Raw genomic sequence first — 13,110 nt, forward strand, 5'->3', positions numbered from 1 at the left:
ACCATTTGTGTGAAGATTTAAATTGACTAGTGATGGGGATGTAAAATCTATATTGATATGTAATAAATATTTTGATACGATGTGGGTATCATATCAGTTTTATAAATAAGTTACATAAATAACATTGCGTCAGTGTTCCTTTTCTGTTAACTTCAAAGGCTCTGTGAAATTCAGACAACTGCTTGTTGATTGCGCAATGGGCTAAGTGTGAATGCCCTAGGGCTTAAATATACCCAATCAGTTTGAATACAATTTGGGGGCCCATCAACCATTAGCAGACAATTAGGTATGTAGGTAGGTATGCTAAGTTGAGGGCCTTTGAGAAGGTCTGTAAGATAGTCATGTTATATACTGTATATAGTCAGTGTTAGGAGAAAAGTACTCTGAACATATATTTTACCAAGCTACCAATTACAGTACCAGTCAAAAGTTTGGACACACCTACTCATTCAAGGTTTTTCCTCTTTATTTTTTTTGTAAAATAATAGTGAGGACATCAAAACTATGACACTTTTTGGGTTACTACTTGATTCCATATGTGTTATTTCATAGTTTTGAAGTCGGCACTATTATTCTACAATGTAGAAAATAGTAAAAAATAAAGAAAATCCATTGAATGAGTAGGTGTGTCCAAACTTTTGACTGGTACTGTACTTCATGCTGGAAGAAGTTAAGCTACACTAAAGCTTACCTTAACATGCTGACCATACCGCTCCCATCGCATGTTACATGTTATTCAATTATTGAATCAACACTGCTCACACGCACCAACGAGCGTCTGCGTTTCCAAGCGCTTAAGTAGAAGTCAGTTCTATTTGTGATTCTGAAGGCGGTGCAAGTCCTGCCTCTCCCATCTCCTCATTGGTTAATAGAAGCAGATACCCACATGCCATCTCCTCATTGGTTATACCCACGTGGGTGATTGAAAGATGAACTGAGTTTGGTCAGTTGTCGTGGTAACTATGAAAGTTAGATGCCAATTGCCATATAAAGTCCAAAGAAGAAAAGCCTGGAAGGAGGAGAGTTGACTTGAAATGATTCGGTTGACCGTTTCATGTGTGGATTAATTGTCGGAGTAGAGGACCTTGTGCATTTCATGTAAAATAACAACTCAACATTTATATCCCAGAACTAATTATCTAGAAACAGCATGCTATCTTAATAGGACAAATTAGCTAGCAACTGCAAGATAGCCAACTAAATTGCCATAAATGTTTAATGCTTTCCGACCCTTCCCCAAAATAACAATTGGTTCAGAGTTTGTTTTGATATTTCTACCTGCGTGTCGTGATCGTGTTTGGTGTGTGGGGACAAAAATCAATTTGGGAACAATGGTGCGTGGCCGGTTTGGATACAGTGTTAGAACATATATTGGACTTAAGGTAAAGACTCATGTGAAGGCCTAATTACAGAGGAGGAACTTCTAGATGCAATTAAAGTCTTATAGTCCGGGAAAACTCCAGGGCTTGATGGTATACCAGTTGAGGCATAACAAATATTTTTCGATGTACTCAAATTACCATTATTAAGATGTTATTACTACTCCAATAAAAATGGTAGATTATCAGATACTCAGCAAGAAGGTCTGATTGTACTATTACTGAAACATGACCCAGGTTCTAAATATAAAGATTCAGTCCACCTATAAACTGGGGACCCCTTACACTTAAGTGTTGTGATGCCAAAATTCTAGCAAAATGCATAGCGCAAAGAATTAAAAAAGGTATTGTCAGATATTATTTATCCTAATCAGACAGCTTTTAACATGGACGATACATTGGAGATAATATAAGACAAGTACTAGAAACAATAGAACACTTTTGAGAAACCAGGTCTGGTATTCATAGCCGACCTTGACAAGGCCTTTGATAAAGTATGACTGGAATTTTTATATAAACGGCTGGACAATCTCTTATACAATGGGTTAAAGTTTTGTATAGTAACCCTAGATGTAAAATAGTAAATAATGGCTGCTTCTCAGAAAGTATTAACAACTGTCTAGTGGAGTAAAACAAGGATGTCCACTGTCAGAAAATCTATTTATTATGGCTATCGAAGTGTTAGCTATTTAAAATAAACATATATATACATCAAATGTATATAGTTGAAGTCGGAAGTTTACATAAAGTGAGTTTAAATGTATTTGGCTAAAATAACAATTCCTGATATTTAATCCTAGTAAAAATTCCCTGTCTTAGGTCAGTTAGGTTCACCACTTTATTTTAAGAATAATAGTAGATAGAATGATTTATTTCAGCTTTTATTGCTTTCATCACATTCCCAGTGGGTCAGAAGTTTACATACACTCAATTAGTATTTGGTAGCATTGCCTTTAAATTGTTTAACTTGGGTCAAACATTTCGGGTAGCCTTCCACAAGCTTCCCACAATAGATTGGGTGAATTTTGGCCCATTCCTCCTGACAGAGCTTGTGTAACTGAGTCAGGTTTGTAGGCCTCCTTGCTCACACACACATTTTCAGTTCTGCCCACACATTTTATATGGGATTGAGATCAGGGCTTTGAGATGGCCACTCCAATGCCTTGATTTTGTTGTCCTTAAGCCTTAAGCCAACTTTGGAAGTATGCTTGGTGTCATTGTCCATTTAGAAGACCCATTTGCGATGTCTTGAGAAGTTGCTTCAACATATACACATAATTTTCTTCCTCATGACGCCATCTATTTTGTGAAGTGCACCAGTCCCTCCTGCAGCAAAGCACCCCCACAACATATGACGCTGCCACCCCCTTGCTTCACGGTTGGGATGGTGTTCTACGGCTTGCAATCCTCCCCCTTTTCCTCTAAACATAACAATGGTCATTATGGCCAAGCAGTTCTATTTTTGTTTCATCAGACCAGAGGACATTTCTCCAAAAAGTACCATTTTTGTCCCCATATGCAGTTTCAAATTGTAACCTGGCCTTTTATGGTGGTTTTGGAGCAGTGGCTTCTTCCTTGCTGAGGGGCCTTTCAGGTTATGGCGATATAGGACTCGTTTTACTGTGGATATAGATACTTTTGTACCCATTTCCTCCAGCATCTTCATAATGTCCTTGTTGTTCTGGGATTGATTTGCACTTTTTGCACCAAAGTACGTTCATCTCTAGGAGACAGAATGCGTCTTTTTCCTGAGTGGTATGATGGCTGGGTGGTCACATGGTGTTTATACTTGCGTACTATTGTTTGTACAGATGAACGTGGTACCTTCAGGCATTTGGAAATTGCTCCCAAGGATGAACCAGACATGTGGAGGTCTACAATTTTGGCTGATTTCTTGGCTGATGTCTTTTAATTTTCCCATGATGTCAAGCAAAGAGGCAATGAGTTTGAAGGTAGGCCTTGAAATACATTCACAGGTACACCTCCAATTGACTCAAATGATGTCAATTAGCCTATCAGAAGCTTCTAAAGCCATGACATAATTTCCCAAGCTGTTTAAAGGCACAGTCAATTTAGTGTATGTAAACGTCTGACCTACTGGAATTGTGATACAATGAGTTATAAGTGAAATAATCTGTCTGCAAACAATTGTTTGTCATAACAAATTAAGTGTCTTGCACAAAGTAGATGTCCTAACTGACCAAAACTATAGTTTGTGAACAAGAAATTTGTGGAGTGGTTGAAAAACTAGTTAATGACTCCAACCTAAGTGTGTGTGTGTGTGTGTGTGTGTGTGTGTGTGTGTGTGTGTGTGTGTGTGTGTGTGTGTGTGTGTGTGTGTGTGTGTGTGTGTGTGTGTGTGTGTGTGTGTGTGTGTGTGTGTGTGTGTGTGTGTGTGTGTGTGTGTGTGTGTGTGTGTGTGTGGCCACAATTGTCACGCCCTGATCTTAGAGAGCCTGTTTATTTCTCTATTTGGTTAGGTCAGGGTGTGATATGGGTGGGCATTCTAGTTTTCTATTTCTTTGTTGGCCGGGTTTGGTTCCCAATCAGAGTCAGCTGTCTATCGTTGTCTCTGATTGGGAATCATATTTAGGCAGCCTGTTTTCCACCTGAGTTTGTGGGTTCCTGTTTTTTTTAACAGTTGCTGTATAGCCCTGTAGAACTTTACGTTCATTGATCTTTTGTTGGTTTTGGGTGTTCATCTAAAATATAGTAAGATGTACACTTTCCACGCTGCGCATTGGTCTCATTCCGACGATGGACGTAACAACAATCTGCAAAATTAAAGCTGATCTACCCCCCCCTACTAGTATTAGTGTATGGGATGTAAAAATGTAAACCATAATTCTAGAAAATGGATGGATGCAACATCAGTGTATATAATTGTGTGTGTGAGGGATCCTTTGTCATCTTAAAGATCTGATCAAATAATATGTTAAATATTAATATCAATCAATTCTGTGAAACCAGACTTTAAGGTTATCAAATTGGTGCCATCAGACAATATCCACTTTAACCTGTCACCCCGTTTCTCCCTACTTACATCTACCATCCAGAATCAACTATGTTTATGCAGATTTAACCCTCGCAAAGGCTTATGCGGGTGATCTACTGTATCCCGTGTGATGATGTAGATCTTTGAACATCAGACATTTTTCATCACCAACGTAACTTGTTGAAAACTGTTGTCTGCAGCGTCTGCAGCGTCAATTATATTCATATGGGCATGAGATCTTCAATGATCTTACAAATGTAATAATATTTTAAATGTTACATATGTTAATATGTGTAACTATCTTTTTGTGAGTACAAACATCCTATAGAGATTAGTTCCTAACCCCAGATTTGACATCTGGAGTCATAAATCATGACTCCCGGGTCAAGTTCTACCTAACATTACGTCAGATGATATAAACAGACATTAAATCACAGACAACACCCACACAAACCTAATTATAGTCTTAATTAAACATAACAAAACCTAATTACCAACCTCCCAAATCATGGGTGAAACCACTTGCGTCTCATTTAATTACAACTGGACACGGACCCTTCAAATCATGGTGGAAGTCCCACCCCCCTATTCAATCAATCAAAGAGAGGTGAAAGATAGTTTGACAGAAGCCAACCTACTATAACTACTATGAACACATACAAACACTTCACTTCAATTATCTGCTATGAAGCAAGTGTAAGAAATATGGAAAACATGGCACATGTAATTATCATTAATAACAGTTTGTCAGCTCATAAAATAATAATATAATAAAATAATGTTAATACACATTCAGCGATTAGGTTGGATAACATAGCGTGGATGTGTCAAGGAAACAGAAAAATGTAATTTGCCACAAACTTGCATGAACAATTCTAAATGGTCCGAAGATGCACCATGAAATGTATATCATGACAAATAGTTCAAAGTGTAATGGAACTACAGTATAACCTGAAAATGTAGTGCTTAATTATTATTCACTATTAATAAAATTGTGTTTATTAATCTGAAACTATTTGTGGTTGGTCTTATTTGTTTGTACAAGTCACCCTAAACAGGAAACTGCTTTTGAGCGGTCTTTTGTGCAACATGTTTAAATGACTTAACCCCTCTAAGAAAACCACTGCATTGTTGTTACTGCTATTGACATTGTTCTAATAAGTGATGCTACTGATGCCAATGCCATAAAATGTACTGTTGATATATCAAACATGAACTTCCATCCCAACTTCTTAACCTGAATTTAAGGACAATCCATTGGGCACAATATGTCATTTCAAAGTGGATAATTTGGTAATATTTGGTTGAGACGTTGATCAATGAGATTGCAACCTAGATTACCGTTCAAAAGTTTGGGGTCACTTAGAAATGTCCTTGTTTTTGAAAGAAAATACAATTTTTTGTCCACAGAGTTCCTCTGTCCAGTGTCTGTGTTCTTTTGCCCATCTTAATCTTTTATTTTTCTTTTCAACTCTGCCTAGAAGGCCAGCATCCCGGAGTAACCTCTTCACTGTTGACATTGAGGCTGGTATTTTGTGGGTACTATTTAATGAAGATGCCAGTTGAGGACTTGTGAGACGTCTGTTTCTCAAACTAGACAGACACTCTAATGTACTTGTCCTCTTGCTCAGTTGTGCACCAGGGCCTCCCACTCTTTCTATTCTAGTTAGCGCCAGTTTGCGCTGTTCTGTGAAGGGAGAAGTACACAGCATTGTACAAGACCTTCAGTTTCTTGGCAATTTCTCGCATGGAATAGCCTTTATTTCTCAGAACAAGAATAGACTGAGTTTCAGAATAACGGTCTCTGTTTCTTCCCATTTTGAGCCTGTAATCGAACGCACAAATGCTGATGCTCCAGATACTCAACTTTTTTATATCAGCACAACAGTTTTTAGCTGTGCTAACATAATTGCAAAAGGATTCTAATGATCAATTAGCATTTTAAAATGTTTAAGCTAATCCAGGTTTATCAATGTGCCATTGGAACACAGGAGTGATGGTTGCTGATAATGGGCATCTGTACGCCTATGTAGATATTCCATTAAATATATATATTTTTTTAATCAGCCTTTTCCAACATTCACAATGTTTACACTGTATTTATGATCAATTTGATGTTATTTTAAATGGACAAAAAAAAAAGTATTTTCTTTCAAAAACAAGGACATTTCTAAGTGATCCCAAACTTTTGAACGGTAGTGTATATTCACCCACTCAAAAAGACAACCAAAAGTCAGTTGAATTTCCAATGTGTTATAACAATGCTTTTAACAATCTAAAAAGCACAACCAAATTCCAATGGAAAAACAATGTCCGATGTTTGGTTTAGTTGTCACCCTATCAATGCGCTTTCAACCATTTAAAAGCACAACCAGGTTAAAATTAGAATGTTTTGTTTATTTATATAACAGATTGTGTTATCACGGGTCTACATTAAAAGTATATGGTGCAACCATCTCCCCAGACTTTTGCATGCGATCTTGAACATGCATGCTATCTTGAACATGCATGCTATCTTGAACATGCATGCTATCTTGAACATGCATGCTATCTTGAACATGCATGCTATCTTGAACATGCATGCTATCTTGAACATGCATGCTATCTTGAACATGCATGCTATCTTGAACATGCTTTTCATAAGAAATGTATACAGTTACAGTAAACTCAAAACGTGGCCGTGGATGTGTTACTCATTTTAAAAGGTTGAAGGTTACATTAAGATTAACTTTAGGGTATCTACTGTATTACAAATGTAATATTGAACTGTGTTTGGTTGACAACGCAACCAAATATTAAGTCACTGGCTTAATCCCATTCTTTAACTTGTATTTTTGGTTGAGTTGGAGATGTGAATCTAACATATCAAACTTGATATGGGCTATTTATTGTATTTTAAAAGTGATATTGAATTGGGTTTGGTTGTCAACACAACCAAATATCAACATTTGAAGGAGATGTATTTTCTGCTTGGATAGTTCCATTGACTTAATGACTTAATTTGGCTTTAATATCTTCTGCTTGGATAGTGCCACTGACTTAGTCTGGCTTTAATTTCAGTTAGTGTACAAATTAATAACTGATATGTTGGATTCACGTCTCCATCTCAACCAAAACTCTCAACCAACGCATCATCATGCTGTAATACTGAACTTCAGTTGATGGAATTGAAAGGTTATGTTCCCTCGTTAGCGGAGACCACATTCACAGTAAACGCTGCATTCAGGGCCTTCAGAAAGTATTCACATCCCTTTTCTTTATCCACATTTTCATGAGTTACAGCCTGATTTTAAAATGGATTACATTTAGATTTTTTGGGGGTCACTGGCCTACATACAATACCTCATAATGTCAAAGTGGAATCATGTTTTTCAAAATGTATACAAATTAATTAAAAATTAAAAGCTGAAAAGTCATGAGTAAATACGTTTTCGATCACTTTATTATGGAAAGCATAAAGTTCAGGAGTAAAAATGTGCTTAACAAGTCACATAATAAGTTGTATGGACTCACTCTGTGTGCAATAGTGTTTAACATGATTTTTAATGACTACCTCATCTCTGTACCTCACACATACAGATAATTGTAAGGTCCCTCAGTCAAGCAGTGAATGTCAAAAACTGATTCAATCATAAAGACCACACAAGTTATCAAATGCCTTGCAGAGAAGGGCACCTATTGGTAGATGTTTTTCATTTTTTAAATTAAAAAGCAGACAATGAATATCCCTTTGAGGATGGTGAAGTTATCATTACATTTTGGATGGCGTATCATTACACCCAGTCACTACAAAAGATACAGGCATCCTTCCTAACTCAATTGCCGGAGAGAAAGGAAACCGCTCAGGGATTTCACCATGAGGGAGAAAACTGAGGATGGATCAACATTGTAGGTACTCCTGTACAGAATAAAAATATTCAAAAACAAGCATCCTGTTTGCAACAAGGCAATATTGTAATACGGCAAAAAAATGTGGCAAAGCAATTGACTTTTTGTCCTGAATACAAAGTGTTATGTTTGGGGGAAATCCAATACAACACATTACTGAGGACCACTCTCCATATTTTCAAGCATAGTGGTGGTTGCATCACGTTATGGGCATGCTTGTAATAATTTTTCAGGATAAAAAAAAGAAACCAAATACCTGGTTCCGTCTGCTTTCCACCAGACACTGGAAACCCAAAATACAAGGCCAAATCTACACAGGAACTGCTTACCAAGAAGACAGTGAATGTTCCTGAGTGGCTGAGTTACAGTTCTGACTTAAATCTACAGCAAGACCTGAAAATGGTTGTCTAGCTATGATCAATAATCAATTTGACAGAGCATGAAGAATTTGGATGTAAGAAAAATTGTGGAATAAGTCAAGGGGTATGAATACTTTCTGAAGACACTAAGTAGGCACCATTGGAAATTGAAAATTGGGAAATCTGTAACGCTTCAGTGATACCTGGTATTTAGATTGAATCGAGCCCTAAATATAATTACATTTCGCCAGTATAATTACAGGCCTTTTGTTTGTTGAATTCTGCGTTGAATTCAAACAATAGCTGTTGATGACTTTGCAAAGGTTATATTGGCCTAAATGGCATCATTGATGATTAATTTGCTCTGTTAGACCTACTCCTTGTAAAAATAGCACATTGGTAATAGTCAGTGAAAAATATCATAGCTAAAACCCTTGATAAGAGACCAGTGGGTAGCTGTAGACAAATAAATTCTCCAGTACATTGTTTTAAGGTACAGATTCAACATATTTTATAAAAGGTTTGTCTTTGTAGAAACATGATTACCATGATGACATAATCCTGTGGTTAAAATGTCACCCTCAAAACAGTTGATTACTTTTTTCAAATCCAATTGATTTTCCACTTAATTTGTATAGTGATGTGCAATCTAAGTTTGTCAACGTATAGTTTGGGCAGTTTGTGGCCCAGTGGGAAGGTTCATTCTATGTTTTTTAACCTGTGCACTTGGATTCCTGTTTATCAGCACATCCCCTTATAATACCAAACCAAACTGGGCATAAGTACACACACACGACAGGTTTCCTTTTGAACTAATTAGGCCCACATTGTAGGATCACTCCTTTCACTGTGAAGTGAAGCCAAAATGGGGCAAACATCATGTGAGTGTACTATTTAACTAGATGGAAAGAAGACTGGCCAACAGTTAATTGTCACGGATAAAAAAAAAAACTCTCACAAATGTGGATTTTCCTCTGTATTTGGTCACATTTGCACCTGTTCTTTTCAGAGGGGCCTGAGACATCAAACATTGAACATGAGGTTAAGAAGGAATATGATTTTATTCACTCCAGAAAATAACAGGTGCAAACCCATCTAACCAAAATAAACTGAAACTTTAAAGAATTACTTGATACAATTCATCACATTTCTCCTTAGTTGGTCTATAAGGATGGGTCTGTTACATATTACTTTGTACATTATTGGTAACGTTTAATTTCTAGTGGCATCAATAAACCTTTCAGATCAACGTTAACAACAAAAGAAAAACGTATAACATTATGATGTGTGATAAACCTCCATAAACAAGTTACAACAATGATTTAGGCTTTGTCCATACTAATAATGATATTTGGAAATAGTTCATTTAAAAATAATCCATCAGGCACTACGTGTACTGGAAAGCTTATGTATGACACATGAAGTGTTACCCATGAACAGTAGGTATGAAACTGAACATGTGACAGATGAAAAAAAAACAAAAAAAACAAGCTGTGAACAAGCACAGCTTTTAAGAAACAATCTTATTTGTAAAGGACTGTTTGTACAAAGGCCATTCCTTTTATAACTTGTAGCACATGGTCAGGAGTCTCTAACATGGGAAGGAGAGCTTAAATTAAAGCTAAACAACAGGGTGCACCTTGTTTTTGAAAGAAAAAGTGAATTAGTGAAGAACACTTAAGGGTGAAAGTAATGGTGCAAAATGATTGCATGGGTGGTATAGTGTAAATACTTATGAGTGGCAGTTAATTGCAGAAATCCTTCTATTATTATTTTATTATGTGAACACCTAGTATAAACACAATAGGCTATTCATGTGTAATGTCTAAATAATTAATAACATGTCAACAAAGATGTAGACTATTGTTTAAAACCAATTTTGAGTCATATGACATTGTCGAGTAACACCGGAACCTGATAACAGTTTATTAAACCCTTCACCTTTTGAACAAAGGAGTAACCTGAACCTCCACATGTTAATCCCTTTACCCGTGCCAAGTAGGCCTACTGTACATATGCGCTCATTAAAATATCATTGTCTCTTTGCTGGACTCTTCCAGGTTGGCTAAAACCAACAGATAAATGGCAGATAAAGGCTAAACATGTGAGGCTTGGGAACCATAGGCCTGTGGATAATACTCACCTTTGAACAAGGGGCAGATTGTGGCTAGAGCATGCACCGGTCCCAGACGGGTGTACTGCCCAATAGCAAACTCCATGAAGAGAAGGGGGATGCCACACAGAAACAGCATGAGAAAGTAAGGAATGAGAAAGGCACCTAAACGAAGGGAGATATGGAGCCAAATAGATTAGTAACACAAGAAGTGTTCAAGACAAACAATAAATGTCTTGTTTAATTTGCAGTTTTTCTGGACCCCCGCAAGGCCGGAGTTTGTTAAGCCTAACATTTCACAAAGCTATACAGTGTCACAAATTGTTGGCTGGTGGCAATAACATGTTGGAAATTCAAACATTGCTGATTGTAAAATAAATGTCTGATGCAACATACTAAACAGCTACCAATATATATTTTAATTTTAATATACAACTGTCCTGTATAGGCTACTTGAACCTGCATGACATGAGCCGTCCTCACGCTACCTCCCAGCTTGTATAGGAAGTTGTTGTGCGTGAAACCAGTCTATTAATGCCAAATAATACAGTCAGTCCGCCCTCAAATCACTAGCTTAGTGGGGATTGTTTCATTCTGCAGTGTACAATCTATAGCTATATTCTGTATTTGGCTGCTATTTATACACTTTTTTTTAATGACACATGAAACACATAACCAAAAAACGAGAAAAAAAGTAGTCGGCTTGAGGATTGTCACACCCTGACCATAGTTTGCTTTGTATGCTTCTATGTTTTGGTTGGTCAGGGTGTGAGCTGAGTGGGCATTCTATGTTACATGTCTAGTTTGTCTAGTTCTATGTTTGGCCTGATATGGTTCTCAATCAGAGGCAGGTGTTCGTCATTGTCTCTGATTGGGAACCATATTTAGGTAGCCTGTTTGGTGTTGGGTTTTGTGGGTGATTGTCCTTGTTACTGTCTCTGTGTTACTTTGCACCAGTATTAGGCTGTTTCGGTTTTCGTGTTACGTTTTTGTATTTGATTCGTGTTTACTTTGTTTCATTAAACATGGATCGCAATAGCCACGCCGCATTTTGGTCTGACTCTCCTTCACATACAGAAAACCATTACAGAATCACCCACCACAACAGGCGGCGCGGTAACGAGCAGCAGCAGGAGCAGCAGTGGGAGAGGCTGCACTACTTGGAGAATATGGACTATACTACTTGGGAGGAAATAGACAGGTGGGCAATCGACCCAGGGAGATTGCCGGAGCCCGCCTGGGATTCGATGGAGCAGTACGCGGAAGGTTACAGGAGAATGAGGTTGGCAACGTAAGCACGGCGGCGCGGACGGAAGCCCGAGAGTCAGCCCCAAAAATTTATTGGGGGTGGGGCACAGGGGGAGTGTGGCAGAGTCAGGAGTCAGACCTGAGCCAACTCCCCCCGTTTATCGTGAGGAGCCAAGGAGGAGCTCAGAACCAGAGCTGGTGTTGGAGGTGAGCGAAGCAGAGACTGTGAAGGAGTTAATGGGGAAATTGGAGGAGAGAAATATGAGGGAGTTGCTGGTTTGGTGCATGAGGCACGACATTCGCCCGACGGAGCGTGTCAGGGATTTAATGGCACCTGGGTCAGCTCTCCATACTCATCCTGAGGTGCGTGCTAGGGGACTGGTGAAGACTGCCTCACGCACCAGGCCTCCTGTGCATCTCCCTAGCCTCCCTAGTGGTGCTGGTCAGGCACCGTGTTATGTGGTGGTTCGCACGGTGTTCCCAGTACGCGTGCTTAGCCCGGTGCGCTTCACCCCAGCTTCCCACATCTGCCGGGCTAGGGTGAAGATCCAGCCAGGGCGGTTGGTGCCAGCCCTGCTCTCAAGATCTCCAGTACGCCTTCACGGTCCGGTCCATCCAGTGCCACCTCCACACACCAGCCCTCGGGTGGCAGCTCCCCGCACCAGGCTTCCTGTGCGTGTCCTCGGCCCAGTACCACCAGTGCCAGCACCACGCATCAGGCCTACAGTGCATTCCGCCTGTCCGGCGCTGCTGCCGGAGCCTCCCGCCTGTCCGGCGCTACTGCCGGACCCTCCCGCCTGTCCGGCGCTGCTGCCGGAGCCTCCCGCCTGTCCGGCGCTGCTGCCGGGGTCTCCCGCCTGTCCGGCGCTGCTGCCGGAGCCTCCCGCCTCTCCGGCGCTGCTGCCAGAGTCTGAGGCGCCAGAGCCTCCCGCCTCTCCGGCGCTGCTGCCAGAGTCTGAGGCGCCAGAGCCTCCCGCCTATCCGGCGCTGCTGCCGGAGTCTGAGGCGCCAGGGCCCCTCAGCCCAGAGGCGCCAGAGCCCCTCAGCCCAGAGGCGCCAGAGCCCCTCAGCCCAGAGGCGCCAGAGCCGCCCCTCTGTCCAGAGGCGCCAGAGCCGCCCCTCTGTCCA

General features: G+C 39.8%; 2 protein-coding genes across 2 annotated transcripts in view; one reads left to right on the forward strand and one right to left on the reverse strand.

The window, feature by feature from the left end:
* LOC124034262 (sodium- and chloride-dependent GABA transporter ine-like) overlaps positions 1 to 13,110 on the reverse strand; it is a 54,389-nt gene that overhangs the window by 37,116 nt on the left and 4,163 nt on the right. The window contains exon 2 of the mRNA XM_046347195.1: positions 10,765 to 10,899. Within this exon, the coding sequence (XP_046203151.1) occupies positions 10,765 to 10,899 (135 nt within the window). The remainder of the gene's footprint in view (positions 1 to 10,764; positions 10,900 to 13,110) is intronic.
* Positions 1 to 13,110, forward strand: part of LOC124034261 (LIM domain kinase 2-like) — a 68,948-nt gene that overhangs the window by 6,704 nt on the left and 49,134 nt on the right. The window lies entirely within an intron of this gene.

The sequence above is a fragment of the Oncorhynchus gorbuscha genome, linkage group LG04, assembly GCF_021184085.1.
Source record: "Oncorhynchus gorbuscha isolate QuinsamMale2020 ecotype Even-year linkage group LG04, OgorEven_v1.0, whole genome shotgun sequence".
Taxonomy (NCBI): Eukaryota; Metazoa; Chordata; class Actinopteri; order Salmoniformes; family Salmonidae; genus Oncorhynchus; species Oncorhynchus gorbuscha.